Consider the following 17,583-nt stretch of genomic DNA (forward strand, 5'->3'; position numbering starts at 1 on the left):
CGACACGGAAATTGCTCGAAAACGCTATTCCCACTCTATTCGTCCACATTCCGCCACCGGTGAGTCAAGTGTCCGGATTTAGCTTTAGGCCTTGCGGTAGTGTGTAGGTATCCGAACGGATTAATTGATATTGTAGGTGTTCTATCCCTTGTAATAATTTCGATATTGATATGATTGTATAGTTTTTTGAATAATGACATTTACCAATATATTCTTTTTCGATTTCATAACCCACAAACGCAATATATATATATATGGGAACAGGGAACTGTGCTGTATTGAGCATTTTACAAGTATTCTGTCGCCTTACATGGCTATTTTTAATATTGGCATTTCATTATCAATCATTAATTTACCTTTACAACTTCTTGACTATCCCTTGAATCTGAAGCAAGAACATTCTACATCCTTGACGTGGTCGCAGTTATCAACCACTTCTAGCGTGTATCAGGTAATCTTACTAGGCTAATCCGCTACAGACCTGTTTTATGCATGTCAAGTAATATTTTTATTTTATCGTGTAATCATTTTACCGAATGTTTGGTTAGTGCTTTCAAATTGATATACACCTTAGTTATCGTCCACTGGTGTTTGTTTTCGGTTATAATTAGTGTTATCCATACTAATGCAAGTACTGTCTTTCAGGGAGATGCTGAAGCGTCCGCCACATCTACAACATTTCTAGATGTTCTTCAACAGCAAGAGGTATGGATACTGACAGCTCCATCGAGCGTCATCATCAGAGCTGGAATTCTTGTCGTTTGATTGTTCTACACAATGTTTCATTCGTGGTTAGCCGTTGATATGTACCTGTGCTGTCGACCCCAGGTGTGTGTTATGTTTTCACGATTGTAATCCTCACTAATGCAAGTACTATGTTTCAGGCAGTTGATGGAGCATCAACCCCTGCACTTGATGCAGAGCCTCACATTCAAGTAATTCCAGGGGAAGTGGAAGCGGGACCTTGCGTATACGAATCGGCGCAACAGCTTTCGGAAGTGCGCACTACATTTGCAACATCCATAGATATTCTTCAGCAGCACGAGGTATGGATAATGACAGTTCCATCATGCTTGATCATATAACGTGATTCCATTTGCTATACTTTCTTCCCTATTAACGCAAGTGCTCTGTTTCAGGGAGACGACGAAGCTTCCACTACAATCACAACATCCAATTTAGATGATGCAGATGTAAATAAAATCGGAGAAATAAGTCGATTAAATGTGATCATATTTAGATTTTCCTTGATTCTTTTGGACAATGCATCATTTGCGGTTATCTCTTTATATGTACCTGTGCGTTCGACCCCAAGTGTGTGTTATATTTCCAATATTGAAAACCATACTAATCCAAGTACTGTGTTTCAGGGAGACGACGGAGCTTCCACCACAATCACAACATCTCATTTAGATGATGCAGATGTAAAGGAATCGTTGAAATAAGTCGATGAAATGTGATCATATTTAGATTTTCCTTGATTCTTTTGGACAATGCATCATTTGTGGTTATCTCTTTATATGTACCTGTGCCGTCGACCCCAAGTGTGTGTTGTGTTTCCAATATTGAAAAGCATACTAATGCAAGTACTGTGTTTCAGGGAGATGCCGATGCCTCCTCTCCAATACAACCATTCATGGCAGTCCATGCAGAGCCAGAGGTATGGATACTGACAGTTCCATCGAAATAGATCATCACTGGTCGAATACTTGTCGTTTGATTGTTGCACACAATGTTTAAATCGTATTTGGCTATTGAGATGTACCTGTGTGGTCGTCCTCACGTGTGTTTTATGCTAACAATATTTTGATACATAGTAATGAAAGTACTATGTTTCAGGGAGACGATGGAGCCTCATTCCGTGCTGTCTATGCGGATACAGAAAATATAGTCGTTGCAGCGCAAGAGGAAGGGAGGACATGCGGAAACGAATCGGAGCTACAGCGTGCAGATGTTGAAGGTCGAATCAAAAAAGTTGCAAAGAAAAAAAAACAAAAAAAGGTTAGTTACAAACAGTTCATAACTTTAAAAAAAAAGTTTGTGCTGGGGACTATTTTATGTTATTTTCCAGTCAATTCTACTACACTCCATCTTGTGTTTAAACTGAACATCTCTTTTCCAATCTCTCCTCCAGTTACCCGTGGGCGTCAGAACTATACACACACAGACAGTGAAGCGAATGAGAGATGTGGCTTGCCAGACAGTGTACACTATGGAGGAACTATTAATTGAGGCGAGGCGTGTTCAGGCTCGAGATGCTCATGTCCAATGGCCAGAACATGAATTAACTGTGTTTGGAGACTACAGCAAAGTTGCATTGGACCATAGCTACAGTGTGACCGCACCACCACAAGAAGATGTTATTGAATGTATTGAAGATAGCTCTGAAGTAGTTGCAGATCAATTTACACAATCTACACCCGCCAAAAATTTGCCACCAAAAAAACCTGTCGACATTGTTGTGTTCTCCCATCAATGTTGAAGTAATAGATGTCGAAATGACAGAGAATGAACCAGCCGCAGCATCCATAGACGTATCAGAACTTGATATCAGCGATATTGCTTTCCAATGTGTTGAAATCTCCACAACGTCACAGGCCGAAACAACGTTGACGCAGGATGACAGTCTAATGAAAGAGAGCAAATACATTGTATTCGACAGTTGTTTGATGGAAATTATAAGTATGCTGAAATGTGTGCATTCCATAAGAGGGAAAGTATGTGGGAAGCCATTGATTAATGTGACTCGTCAAATAAAGGCAGTAACGTCAAAATAAATGCCGCCTGTAGATTAAATCATAGGTTCTCATGGTCTGCACAACCGATACTGGGGAAACTGCCAGCAGGCAATCTACTGTGTGCAGCTGCATCACTTTTTAGTGGCTCCAGTTTTAGAAAGTTAGAGGCTTTCTTTCAGTTTGTGGGACTCCATTTCATTTCTAAAGCGCTGTACTACATATACCAACGTGATTATCTGTTTCCGGCTATTAGTGATGCTTGGAAAATTGAACAATTGTCTCTAGCAAGTACATTCGAAGGCAAACGATTCAGGCTAGCCGGCGATGCACAGTGTGACAGCCCTGGATTTTCTGCCAAGTACTGCACCTACCACTTTCAGGACATGGATAGTAAGAAAATTGTGAGTTCGGTGGTCGTGCAGGTAGCACAATGTACATCGTCAGTGGCCATGGAGAAACTAGGATTTATAAAGTCAGTGGAATATCTACAATCAAGGGGAATGCACATCGACCTCATAGCCACGGATAGACACGTTTCAATTGCCAAGACAATGAGAGAGCAGTTTCCACATATTAAATATCAATGTGACGTATGGCATCTTGCTAAATCAATCAATAAGAAAATCTCAGCTGCAGGGAAAAAAAAAAGGTTTTGAAAGTATTTTGCAGTGGTCACATTCTAATACCAACCATCTTTGGTGGAGCTCAAAAACTTGTGAGGGGTCCGTGGAAATACTACTTGAAAAATGGCCGTCACTGATGCACCACTGTACCAACATTCACCGCTGGACAGCAAATGAACATTTCCACCAATGTGAACATGGCCCTTTGCCCCCAGAGGAGGCACGGAAGAAGAAGTGGTTGATTCCATCTTCACCGACACACAAAACCATTGAGAAGATTGTTTTCGACAAAACTCTATCAAGAGATTTGAGAGGACTGACAGAATTCTGTCACACAGGAGATTTGGAGGTGTTCCACAATATGTGCCTAAAGTACAGGCCAAAGCGCTTGCATTTTAGCTTTCGGGGCATGAAACATCGCACTCTACTAGTGGTCTTGGCCCATAACAGCAATGTCGGACGTGAACAATCTAGGACTAGGGGTAAAGTAAGGATGTCTCGCTACACTAAGGTGTTTTCAAAACGAAGTAAGCAATGGGTGATCAAACCAATCTATGATGAAATGCAGTTCGACTTTGTGAAAGGCCTTATTGTTGCTGTGTTAGAGAAGCACAGATCTGGAATTTTGGACGTTTCTGTGCAGAGCAGTGATCCATTGCCACTGAACATTGCGACTGTGCCATGCCCACCCGAAGCACAGCTGATTGTGAAGTACAAATCCCGGTTTAAATAATTGCAATACGATTGTCTTTTTGTAAATAAATGTTATTGTACAGTGTACCTGTAAACCTAACCCCTACCTTCACCACCATGGGTGGCGAACAAGCTGGGTGTCATCTTTGAATTCTCTCTATTCACCTCACATATGTGTATGTATATATTTTTCTCATGTCTCATCTCATGTAAATGTAAATGCTGCGCACTGTTAACAGAGGGGAGGCTTGCATATTACAAATAATAAAACAAACAAACAAACAATAAATCTCAACTCCTGTGGTACTTTATACTTTCCCTGACCTTCCGCAAAAAATTAAATGTCTCAATTTGGGCTGCAAAGCTCGCAGACAACGGGGACAAAATTTGGGCACTTAGAACGCGCCAGCCAAGCGGGCTGTGGCATTTGGGAGAGAAGCCAGTTCGCATTTGCACATTGAGGCGCACTACATAGACGGATTCTAAACTTCAAGTTCTCACAGATGCCTATACTACGTGATGTTGCAAATAAAGACTGCGAAGGACAGCGCCCAGATGAGGCCCACAAGTCGCACTGGAAGTATAAGGGTCTATTGTTTTTTGACCTTGAGACAGGGACCATGCCGAAAGAACTATATTTGAAGGGAGTGCGCAATAACGTAAGAGACGATAAGGCAGAAAATTCAGAAACTAGACCGAGTTTCATTTTAGTTCAGTATAAGAAAAATCGTTGTCAAGAGCACGGTCCGTTTTACAGACTGCATTACGAAGAGACACAATGGAAATTTCAAATATAATGTAAGTAAATCTTTACACGCTTTTATACCGGAATGAAGATTTAATGAATGGATGCATGAATAAATGAATGAAGAGCTAGGAAAAGCAAGTAAAACGTGTTTGTAGTGGGCACATGGGCATGCAGGTCCACTGGTCTCACCGATCTCGGTCCTTGGCCCAGCCACTTTTCCCTGCACTGCCTACCTGCACTACGTGACTGTCTCTGTATCCTTCAGCCCCTTCTCCCGGCATTTACCTTGCACTTGCCACCAGCTGGCCCTATTATTTAATTTGTATTCAACTAACCATGTACAGCCCTTCCCCATGCGCGATCAGTAAGACACCTGGCCTAGTAGGATCGTTGTCTGTCTGCCCTTGTTCCCCACCTGCCTCGTCACGCCTAGAAACACTTGAGTATAGGCGCGTTACAAATGCCATATCATATATCATATCATTCCTCACGCATGTAGACTGTCGTTTATCATTGTGTGTTTGCCTCGACTTATCTCGTTACTTTTCGCATTGATTTTAGAGACAAACATACTCCATTGAATTATCCTTGCAAGCAAATAGTTTCTGATCGGCCGTAATAAATAAAATGAGTAATATTAATGAAGTTCGGCTAGCGAGACTAATTATAATTTTTTTGTTTTCATAACAGGTATTTGATCCCATTCTGCCAGACACCGGCGGATGGATTCTTCAGCAGACACCTACAGCTTCGTGTCAACAACTGGAGCACGATCACCATATTATGGGACGATCGCCAAGGGCCCACATGCCCTTACGCTGTACTAGTGTCTAGAAGCAACATATCAACCTTTAGGCTGGACTAGTGCCTAGTTGATGGAACAGCCTTGCGGTTCAACGTGCTTCCAAAGTGATTCTTTTTACGAAAATGAACACCCTGTGTACCATAAAGGAACAGCGCGTGACTCAAGATGAACCGGAACAGTTATTGCGGATACAGATAAAAGAAAATAAATGGCTTCCGGAGTCCATATGGCAATTGCTGAATATTCTCTAAACATTGAATGTCAAATAAATGTACTTTACCAAATGTACCGTGTTGCTGTTTCATTTTAAAGTACAGTTTCATATTCCGAATTGTGGCGCGCTGTATTGTGAGTTGATCTGTGTGGGTTTCCGGGTTCTGTGTGGAGTCGCGCAGAAGACGACTGGGCGCGTTTGCCTACGCAGCACAGTAACGTCACAGAGAGAGGCAGGGAATATGAATGTTTTGATAATGTCAGGCTCGGGGGCGGGGGAATTGATTTAGTGCCGCAAAAGCAGGTCAGCCAGGGCGATGGGGGAAAAGATAGGATTATCAGAAAACGGCGGCTCCCTGGTGCTTGTTTTCGCATGCGTTTAATGGACGAAAACTCGGGTAAGGTCCATAGGAAAGTTTTCTAAAATCGAGCCACTTAGGCTTAAAAAAACATGGCCGACCCGTAGGGACAATAAAAAATTTTACTAGACCATGCCTTTAACATGGGTGTGCGGAAAGCCTCCCATTTCTCAGAGGAATCATGTTTGGAAGGATAGGGGAGGACACTCGTGTCCGCCGACGAGGAGGAGGAAGAAGAAGGATATCGGTTTCACCTCTTCTTAGATCTTTTCAACTAAGACGAGGAAGATTTCCTCTATCAATCTCGATTTCCTCAACCTATGACGAAACTTCCCCTCCAAATCCCTCGATCCGTTTAGTTTTCTCAAAGAGGACTTTGAGGATTCCTTCCACACTGCTAGTTTACCTCTATGGTCCTTCAGAGCCTTGTTTGCCTGACAGGAACCACACTCGTCGACCCGATGGTCAGGGCACAAGCACCGACGGTGGGGGGGGGGGAATGGGTGGGGTGGAGGGGGCAACAGGGGTCAGTGATCGATTTTCTTCCTGCACTTCTGACATTTTTTTAAGCCAGTTTTAGGCGAGGAAGGATTCGACAAAGACATAATCGATTGAAGAACTGAGGCACTGTTCTCGTGTCACGAAGCAAGCTATCGGAAAAACGGAACTGAGGCTAACGGGTGCGGCTTGACCCCTTTATACTATGGATGGTGTTGATGGTCAACGGAGGCCCTCGAGGGGCATTCAACGCCTCGGCCTCAAGCACAGCACCCTTTAGTGAAAAACAAAATCCAAAGCAGCAAGCTGGAAGACGAATATCTAAGTTGAGGAATACGTGGGAGGGCACAATCCATTAGAAAATTAGCTTCACATTAGAGGTTTAAGTACAATCAGAAATCCGGGTTAAATGGAATGGATTCACATGATTTAAGTGTAGTTTCCATTTTTCATGATTCTCGATCTCATAATGCTTCATACATTACACTCCTCTGTACACTCCATGGCAGACAGAGGAAACTGGAACATTCCAAACATTGTAATACAAAGAAATCTCACAATACCCTTCAGAAAAAACACAGTGGGAAAGCATTCAAATTAAGTGTCTTCCTAGATGATAGGTCATCAGAACCCACCAAATCCATATGTGCTTTGCTTCAAGGATCATTGAAGTGTAGGGTAATCAAAGTGGAGCACTCTTTGGGGACAGTTTGTAACAAATACACCCATATTCCTCACCTTATAATTCTTCCAGTACAACGAATCTTGCGTAACTTTTTCTCCAAGCTTAGGAAGGGACTGAACCACTACTGGCTTGTAGTTTGCCATTTTGCAAATAAATAATTCCAACTGAGAAAAGTGTACTTCTTCAGTGGGAAGTGTGCTTGGAACAAAAACGTAGACAGTTTTCAATTAGATACCTGCAAAGAAAATAACATATTAGTACACCAATACACATAGAAAAGTTAAATTAAATGGCCATCAAAACAAGCAGCATGAACATACAGTTGAAACGGGATGGTAAACCCTCAGAAAAGCTAGTCAAGCGATGCAGATTTGTGAAACAGTATTCCAACTGGGAAAAGACTGGTGAGCTTTATGAGTAGAGGGTTTTTGTCTTGCTTTTGTAGAATAGACTACACATCTCAGCTAGATGACCATTTCAGATTTCATCGGACAAACCACACAATTAACCATATGCAAATCGGGACAATATCGAGTGTGGATTATTGCTTTTTGTGACAGTCACATTACCCTAGCCTCTTATGGGGAACGGGAGACTTTGGGCAGCAAGAGTGCCCACGAACATAAAGAAGGCAGGCAAGCCTCACCACAACTCTGCCACGCAGACACCTTGCGATAGAGAACAAAAGTGAGGTATATTGAACACCGGGAATGAAAACGCATTCAGACTCCCCATTCATGCACAAACAGTGCATCTCCCTCGTTGATCAATAAAAGCATAGTGAAAACGTGTCCACCTCTCTATTTAGCAACAAAGACTGTCAATAGAACACAAATCTAGCCTTTAAACCCAACTGCCGCTACCAATCAATAAGTATATACAAGAACCAGGTAGTACGAAAGAGCCACGGTTTCCTCAGTCGAGAAGAAGGGAAGTAGAAATGCAGACGTTGGCCATAGAGCTTTGGACCCATAGCGAGGAGAGAGACCCAGAGAGCTAATCAATTTAGATGGGCCAGAGGACTGGAGCAACTAAGGCGCCATAACACCTTTACAGTGAGAAGTGCACTATATCTTGTGCAGAGAGAAAGATACGAAGGGAGAGCCAGACTCTGAAAGGGAGCCAATGGGACAGGAGGGCAGGGGGAGGTGAGAGCCAGAGGGAGCTACCTGAAAGCCTGCAGTGGTCTCTCGTACAGTATAGATCACCAGTTGCAAAAGGAAGAGGAAAAGCCATATGCTGGCTGTGGGCTGAATCTCAGACCCTGGCGAGCGACCATAAAAGGAGAAGCCAGAGCCTACAGAGCACTCAAGCAGCCCAGGAGGTGGACTGCTTTCTGTTGGGTGATCAAAACATCAGCGGGGCAAGGGGGAAGAAATTCTTGCTGGCCAGAGTGATGATACTCTGGCAGTGGGGGTGACATTTCTACTGGTAAGGCATCCACAAAAGATGGGGATGGGGGAATGACACTTGCTGGTAGGGGGTTTTGCCACACTAAGGAATCTATTAAGGCAGCACATGCCTGAGGGGAGCCAATACGGGAACCTGAGATACAACAAAATGTGCTGGCTGCTACATCTGTGGGACTTTGAATATTAGATTAGGAAACAAGGAGTTGGAAACAGGTGCTTTAGCATAGGCCCCTGCACACAGTTTTAATTCCCCATTTTGACACCTTGTGTATACAGGTCTTTAATGGAAAACCCATCGGCCCTACGTGCATTCACCAGCTTAATACCGATTAGAGGTTGGGCAAAAGGACAGACTGGGACTTAATGAGAAGCTTTATCCTTTGTACCAGGGTGACCAGGAACACTCAGTTGAAATAAACCCCTCAACATTTTGTTTAGTTTCATCTTATTCACATTTGGTTAGCCCAAGCCAGTCGGGCCATTACATTTGTGTTGCTTTTATGGTCCCATACTGATACAGGAGTTCAACTAACCATAACCTGGAGGCAAGAACAAATAAACAGGTGATTAACTTTATTTTCCATCTTCCTAGCATTATGCTGATCTCGTACCATCCCATTTCCCTTCTGATTTATATGGTGAACTGAGCATTAAACATGCTGTTGGCAACTCAGCTGCAGGGAAATATCTGGAACACCCCCCCCCCACCTTAGAGACCCCCAGCTCTTTTGCTGAACTTTGGGACTCTGGACTTTTTAATTCTGTTTGGTTTGTTTTCTGTGTTTATTTCTTTTGGTTATGGAGTTTTAGACAACTCCATAGCACCATCTTTTTTGTGTGTGTCACACAGCACCCTCAGTGCAGTGACACAGGGATGTCTTTTAGACTTCCCACAGGTTTAAATACCATCTCTGGCATAAAACTACGGTTTCCCAAAGAATGTAAAGTGAAATTGACTTTACTAGCCTTTCCAAATTCTTAGACCCCAGCACCCACCGTCTTACAATGGAGTGCTGAAGGGGTTATCCCCTGTGTCTAAAATACGCATGTAGCAGTCAAATGCTACCCTTTCCTATTGAAAAGGCTGTTGACAGTGGTTTTACAACCAACTACCATGATTTTTCCCGACCGCGAACACCGGTAGCAAATAATTAGGGGAGCCATGTTTTTCAAGATGGAGCCTTAAGCCCCTTAAAAAAAACTGGTCCCGGTCTTCTTATTTCACCGTTTCTTTTTGGAAAGGTCCTTCTAGTGGTTGTCTCTGCACGCCAAACCCGGTTTGGTTCCTTTGTTTGTGTGCCTTTGGCGGGCTTCAGGACTGAAGACTGCCTCTGGCGTCCGAGTGTCTGGGGTGGGCAGGAAGTGAGGGAGGTGCCCAAAACTCCATGTGCTTAGTCTCCTAGGAGACCCAAATGCACTCGGACATGATTGGCTGGATGACTGTCCGGCAAGGACAGCCACCCTACTGGGTGAGTGACAGCTAGGCTGGAATGAATGGGAGAAAACTGTTTGAAAGGTGAGTCTCCAGGACTGGAGAGCAGAGTCGACCACTGGAACGAAAGAACCGAAGACGAGCTGGAAGAGGATGGCTGCTGCAACTCCTGGGCCATTGGTTTGCCCGGTGAAGCCCTGCAGCAGGTCCAAATTGCTAAACTCCATTCGACAGAGAAGCTGCCTCAAGGACGGCTTCTTCCTTTGAGTTGGTGGGACCATTCAACTCAGACACCTGGACACCATTCTCAAGGCTGGTTAGGATTAACCAGGGAGAGTGACACCAGCTTGTTTTCTTGAATCTACAGCTACTGGAACTGAAGCGACTCCATTTTGTTTGCTTTCTTCAACGATCCCGTGCAGTGCAGGAGTCCCCCGACATCCTCTCTCTTGTCCCCACGACCGAGGCTCAGGAACAGCGAGATCTGCAGGACCTGCCAGGAACCACGACTTCAGGAGCATTCGTTTCTTCATACAAAGATACTGTGCCAACCTGATGAAGAACGCCACTCTCGCAGTGAAAGTTCGTAAACCTTTCCCAACTCGACAGCTTGTGTCCCGACATATGATTCTTTTTCGCCTAAACTACTTCTAAAAACATTCGCAAAGACTTCACCGTTTGATACCAGAACTGCTCTTTCCTATCCAGAACACTAGACCATTGACTTTGGCCTGGCCTATTGACTTGAATTGAACTCTTCTGGTGAACTGAAACTATTTGCACTGCCTAGAAAGTATATGTGATCTATTCTTACTTTTGTCCTTTTTGCTCACTGCTAACTTATTGAAGTGCCATTTTGCTCCTATTTCAGGGGAACTCAAACTGTCTCAAAAGCTTACAGTTTCTTATTGAAGTGCATTTGTTTATATTATTAAGTTGCCTTCTTCTTGTGTAATGGATTAATAAGTGTTTTTACCAAGAAACCTCGAGTATAAGTGTTTACTTGAACCACTGTGAAAGTCCTCTGTGTAACTGCTTGTACTGCTCACATTCACTCTTGAGATAGGCCTGGCTGCTCAGCTCGCTACCAAAAACTGTGTGGTACAGATTTATACCAAAGTTTGGTTTGGCTAACACCTGCAGTCCTAATTGTGTGTAGTGGTCCCAGAGGGTACTGCCTAGATTTCTGCGTAACACCGTTTTTCACCGCATTTGGTGAAACAGCAGTTGTACTGCCTTTTCATTGCTTTTTTTGGAAGGGTGGGGCTGGTTTAAGGGTACATGTAAAATTGTTTATTACGGTGATGGAAAAGGGGCATGTGTGTCTGCCTACCAAAAAAAAAAGAAGTTGTGAAAAAACTAGCAAAAAAGCCAAAAGCAATCAGATGTCCCTGATCCGTTCGGACAACAGAAATTCAGTTGTACTCCGGGATTCAAATTGTGGGGAGGTGTAATTAACTAGTGGTTACCTGGTTGTAACCTAAAAGAGCCTGGTTAGCTGGACACAAACAGCTCCCAGGAATACTTTCGACATCCACAGATCACACTAAAATACCTGTGTGACACTTAGGTTTGAAGTTCCAAAATGTGACCCACAGCGAGTCTCCGGTCATTTTTAGTTTTTCACTCAGTTCATCAACCTCAGCCTCCTAGCCAGTCTCTACCCAGGACCAAACTAGCAATGTTCATTGATGCATGTCTACCTGGGAGCATCTAAGATTCCCTGGTTTTCAGTGTGCCCTAAAGGCAGCCTGTAGTCTCTTCTCGAGCAGGACACCTTACCCGACTCCTTGCGTTAGATCCCTGGTTGAGAGAAGCTCATTGTACTCTTAGTAGGCTGCACAGTGCTGCAGCCATTTTGTGATCAGAGTACAAAAGCATGTTCACTGGAGGTCCCCATTTAAATGCAACCTGACTTCGATATCTAGTGAGAACTTTTTACTTCACCTCCTTAGAGGTACTCTGCCTTGCCTTGCCTTGCCTTTCCTCTCCTTCCCATAAAAGCTCACTGTCTCCCAAGCTCTGGTTCTTTCCAGACTGGATTACTGTAACAGCCTCTTTCTAAATCTACCTGCCTCCACTCTCCGCCCTTTACAACTAATCCGGAACAGGACAGCAAGACTTGTCCTTGGCCTCAAGCCCTGGATTTCGCATCTCTCCAGCCTTGAAATCCCTTCATTGGCTCCCAGCGCATGCAAGGATTAAATTTAAAACCCTCTGCATTGTCCACAGGCTTTCTGGGGCCTGGGTCCAAAATACCTTCCACTATCCCTCTGTAAATACCTCCCCTCTCGAGCCCTTCGCTCCTCTACTTCTAAATCCCTCAGGGTTAGTCGTTTTGCAAAAAACAAGCTGGAGGTAGATCTCAGTCTTCGGCTGGTGCCTCCCTTTGGAACAGCCTCCCGGCCACCTTGAAACTTGAACAACATTTTTGGTTCCAGAAACTTCTCAAGACCTTCCTCTTTGCCTCTGCATTTGCCCCCCTTCTCCCTTGTTGATACGTTCCTTCTCTTGGCATCGTGAACCTGGCCACCCTCTTTTCTTTCAGTCCCAGGTACCTGCTCACCCTGCCACCCTCCTGCACGCCTGCACTGCCCCCAGGCCACCATCTGCACTAGGGTTCTGTATCTGTACCCATACAGTCCCCCTCCCACTTTTCTTCTGCACTTATCAGATATACCTTTCTGACTAACTTTCACCTGCCACTTGCTGGCTGCACTACTATGGTTTATAGCCCTTATTTATTATATTTCATATTTAGTTTTCTCCTCTGCCTCGCACTTTCCACTCCCCCCCTTTCCATACACTTTAACCCCCCCCCTTTTCCTTTTCCATGCACTTGCGCCTTCTTAAATGTCACTGGGCCTAATAAGATCGCCGTTTTTCTGTTTTTTCTCCCTTGTTCCCTTTCCTTTTTGCCTGGTCGCGCTCTGAAACACTTGTGTACGAGCGTGATATAAATAAAATATCATTTCATTGAAAAGATGAAGGCTCAGCTTCTTCACTCTACAATCTGATAGCAAAGTACTGCTGGAACCTGCGAACACTAGAACTCACTTCTGGATCGACCACGTTGGTTATCCCTCCACTTGACTCGGCGGGCACAACCGAGTCTTAGACCTTAAGACTCCAGGTCTCATCGGAATAGCACGTACAGCCACTTAGAGTCTTTACTCGTGTCTGGGGAGCCTACTCTCTGGCAACAAACCAGTAGTGGGTGGTGTCTAAGACTTACAACTGTCAAAGCATTATCTTACCTTTTTCAGAACCGCTGGGCTTCCACCTACCACTGCTATTGGCACCAAAGCAGCAATCTCGTCTGCAGGCTGCATCCACTTCCAGAACCAGATTCACCTATCTTGGGTCCAACAACATCCGTCAACGGTCTTTGCATCATTTTATGCAGCCAGGAACTCACCGCTTGCACACCATGTACCTTCGCAGCTAGAGAGTGAATTTCAAAGCTCAAAGGCTTGCCGCTGCACTTCGTCACAATGGACAGCATTGGGGCAATTAAAAAAAAAAAACAAAAAATTGATTAAAAAAGATTTTAAAAAAAACTAAAAAGAAAAAAAAAGGCCTCATCAAAAGGGGGTGGAAGCCACTCTCAGCCAGTGGTGGGAGGCCTACCAGGGAGAGATCCAGAGTCAGTCCAACTCCTTAAACCCCTCCCCACGCCCCATTGTGCTGAGATGTTAGACCACTATGTACCAGAAACATTCCAGTTTCTCTGTTAACTGAAAATCACCAGGCGTCCATCCACGAGCAAAAGGGATACCTGGGAACCCGACCGAGCATCAAGAGAATCACCTGCATGGGGAGAGAGAGCCCCACCGGAGAAAGAAAAGCCAGAAGCCCTCTGAGACCCCAGCGCAGCAAGAGGAAGAGAGTCCAAAACCTTAAATCAAACACGGCAGCACTGCGGTCTAGCCGAGCTGCCGAAAGTAGCAGATAAGATCACCCACTGACACAGCATCCCACTAGACCACTGGGGACACAGAACGGGGAAGACCCCACCTTTCCACCAGAGAGAGACTCCACAGAACAGGGTCCCAAAGCATGAGCATTGGCTTCTAGTGCTGCCAGCCACCATAAGGAGCAAAGCTGTGGAGCGAACGATTAAGGGAGAGGAGCCCACGGGACAAGCCAGTGGTCCCCTATACCACAAAGGGAAGTTGGGACAACTCTTCCCGAACTAACTTACCTGGAATGGGTCCCAAATATAAATATTGGCCCTACAGGGCCTCCATCATTGATGCACAGCAAACCCAAGCAGATAAATTGAGCAGGGCTTAGTACCCCTTCTTATGACATGCCGACACACACGTGCCCAGAGTTGGGTAGTCAGGTCCAGATTGGCCAGAGAGTGTCACCCAATCCCAGCAGAGGAAGGGTGATTTAAACAGAACAGCAATCGAAAAGTGCAAGTTTTTCAGGTGAGGTCTGAGGTGGAGGACAACCAAACACCAAGGAGGGAGCGGCGGCTTGAGGAGAAGGATGTTGGAGAAGGTGCAGTATTGGCTTAAGAGTGAGTAGCTCTGCATGCGTTGGAGTGAAAGGAGGGTGTTTGAATAGGGGTTGGAGGGAGGAGTGTCAGGTTTAGTGGTGTAGATGGAGATCGGGCTGTGTAGACGGCCGAGGGAGGGGCCGTGCGAGTTGCTGTGCAGACAGACAAGGGAGCAGTGAATAGAGAAGTAACATCAAAAGGATGGAGGCATAACTATGAGGAGTGAGAACATCCAAGGGGCAGAAAAGTGGTGGGAGGAAAGACACGCTAGACAAGAGGCAAGAGTAGAGGAGGGAGAGGCAAGAGTGTGTATGTAAGAAGAAGCCAGAATCATATAGTGTGATGTGAGGGGTCAGGAATGCGCAGCAGACAACCAGATAGAGTTTTTTCACAAGTAGACATTTTATTAATTTATAAGGGTTTGATAAACGCCTCACTTTCCCTAACCCATGAACATGTCCCTGCCTATAAAAAACTAAGTCTAAAGGAAAACACTAATATCTAAGGATATCTGTCCCTCACAGTTATATATACAACAAAATAATATAGCTATCATATAGCTGTTCAAATGCAACACATTAACAGTTATATGTAAACAAACTTTATAACCATGTATCATACCCAGGGTTGGATCCCCTTCTCCAGTATTAAGGCAACACAAAAACAACACAAAGTTCCTTTCAATAGCCAAGTTCTGTTTCAAACACAAAGTTCCTTCACTCCAAGTGAAAAACTCACGGTTTGTTGTATATATACAAGGTTTGAGATATAACTAGGTTTGTCACTCTTCAGTATAATTGTCAGAGGTTCCACAAGCTCTTGCTTAGTAAACCAAATTACCGTTTTCACACTTCCATTGAATATTTCAATATGACTTCTCTTTGAAGAACTACTTCACATTTCTTCTTCATAAACATCAATTCTTTGTCAGGATGGTTGTATCACAGTTCAACATAAACACATTAATGGACTTGCCACTTTTCTTTTCATCACAACCTTCCACCACAATGCAGTTCTCAATATCTTCTTGCTGGTCCACTAACCTGCCACAACTACCACCAATAATCCCTTTCCATGTATACTCGCATGCCAGATTGAAACTCCTACCACTACTACAAGCACTCTGTGGTGAGGCCTGCAGCAACTTTAGAAAAGCCTTTAGCTTTCAACATCAGATTCACAACTCCTTACAAAAGGACACTGCACCCATTGATGCAGTTTGTTCCACTGAATTGTTTGCCACATGCAAATCAGGTTTTGCTCCTCTCCCTCTTGATAATTTCTACAAGAAGGACTTCTTTCCTGCCACCTTGGGTTCCTAACTTCACACTAGGTATCTGCTGGTAATGTCTCTTACTCCCGTTTCTCTCCTTGAAAGCTGTCTCCCCTTTTATATACAATTGCCCCTGTTTGGGTTCGGCAATACTGGCTGTTATCTTCCCCTTCAGATAGTAGTCTCCTTTGTAGACTATTAAGAAAGCGGTATCCTTTGCTTTTCCAATGGCCTTTCTTTGGCTTCGGCAATGCTGGTTATCTTGCACAAATATTGCCTCCTCTCTATCTTGGCAACAAGGGGTAGTTCTTGTTCGCTTATTGGCCCCTTTTACTTATAGTCTTGTTTCAATATTCCTCCTGCTTTCCTTGGGTAATGATGGTCAGATTCTCCATTCAAAATTGCTCCCTCCTTACTTTGGCACAGGTGGTTACAGTCTCCTGAATATTGCCCCTCTTTACTTTGGCAATGACAGCTGCAAACTGTGTTCTCTCTCTCTCTCTTTCTCTCAATATAGATATTTTGCCAAAAATGCTTTCTCTCATTCATTCTGTATTCAAAAAGCTTGCCAACAGCCAGCGGTCTATCACACAGTGCCCCGGGGTCACCACAAAGACCAACTCACCGGTCTCTCCATGAGTGTCCGCACGACCCGCCGCAACAACAACTTCTTTTGACAGGACCAGAGCTTTTCACAGGACCAGTTGCACTCCTGTGGCACGCAGATTTCAGAAAGGGAGCCTTCCTTGCTCCCGGTGTACTCTGGTAGCAGCACTGCTTTCCGTTGCGCGACCTCTGCATGTCTGGTTCCTGGCTCCTACGACCCTCTCGTCACTGCAAACACAGTGGCGGCTCCGCCGTCTCCATTTCACAGCTTCTGCTGCTACCGCTACTGCTGGCCATTACTACTTCTCCTGCTTCAAATGGCATGCACCTGAAGGAGTCTTAAATATTGATAAGTCCCGCTCAGGTGTGGTCCATCAGAAACACTAGACTGCAGTTCTGTGCTTCCGAGGGCCTCTTACTCGTACCAGTACCTGGATCGTTATGGGACTTGAAGTCCTTAATGTTCTTGTTCCTCCTCTCCCCTCTCCCCCCCCCCATCTAAGGTTTAAATCTTAACCTTATTTAATTCATATGGGGAGGGTTTTAGAGGATTAATGGATGGTTCTTATTTTCATAGCTCAAACCTACAGGGGAAAATCACCTTTAGCAGAAGCAATGGTATTAAGGCTCTGATCCTTACATATTCACATATCCCATGTTGGCAATCATTTTCACTACTGACAACTTGGGCAATTAGGGGGAAGGGAAGCCTTACTCATAACAAGCCATTAGGTATTAGGGAATTATGGAAAGCTCATCCTCCGAAGAAGAATACTGCGTCCCTCCTAACAGAGTCATCCCATTACCCTGGTGGCCTTCTCCTCCCAGGTGATCCACCCAGCTAATACCGGTGTCCAGTCATTTGGTCGACTACAAACTGGTCGACTGCAATTTGGTCGACGTCATTTGGTCGAAAACCAAATGGTCGAATTTTTTTTTTTTTATTTATATATGTGTTTTGTGGGTTTTCGTGGTAAAAAAAAAAAAGAAA

At 44.4% G+C, this 17,583-nt stretch overlaps 1 protein-coding gene across 1 annotated transcript in view; it reads right to left on the minus strand.

Moving 5' to 3' along the window:
• Positions 1 to 17,583, minus strand: part of UTP15 (UTP15 small subunit processome component) — a 440,177-nt gene that overhangs the window by 391,719 nt on the left and 30,875 nt on the right. The window contains exon 2 of the mRNA XM_069627496.1: positions 7,416 to 7,597. Within this exon, the coding sequence (XP_069483597.1) occupies positions 7,416 to 7,505 (90 nt within the window). The 5' untranslated portion in view covers positions 7,506 to 7,597. The remainder of the gene's footprint in view (positions 1 to 7,415; positions 7,598 to 17,583) is intronic.

Source organism: Ambystoma mexicanum, chromosome 6p, assembly GCF_040938575.1.
Source record: "Ambystoma mexicanum isolate Mex_15411 chromosome 6p, UKY_AmexF1_1, whole genome shotgun sequence".
Classification (NCBI taxonomy): domain Eukaryota; kingdom Metazoa; phylum Chordata; class Amphibia; order Caudata; family Ambystomatidae; genus Ambystoma; species Ambystoma mexicanum.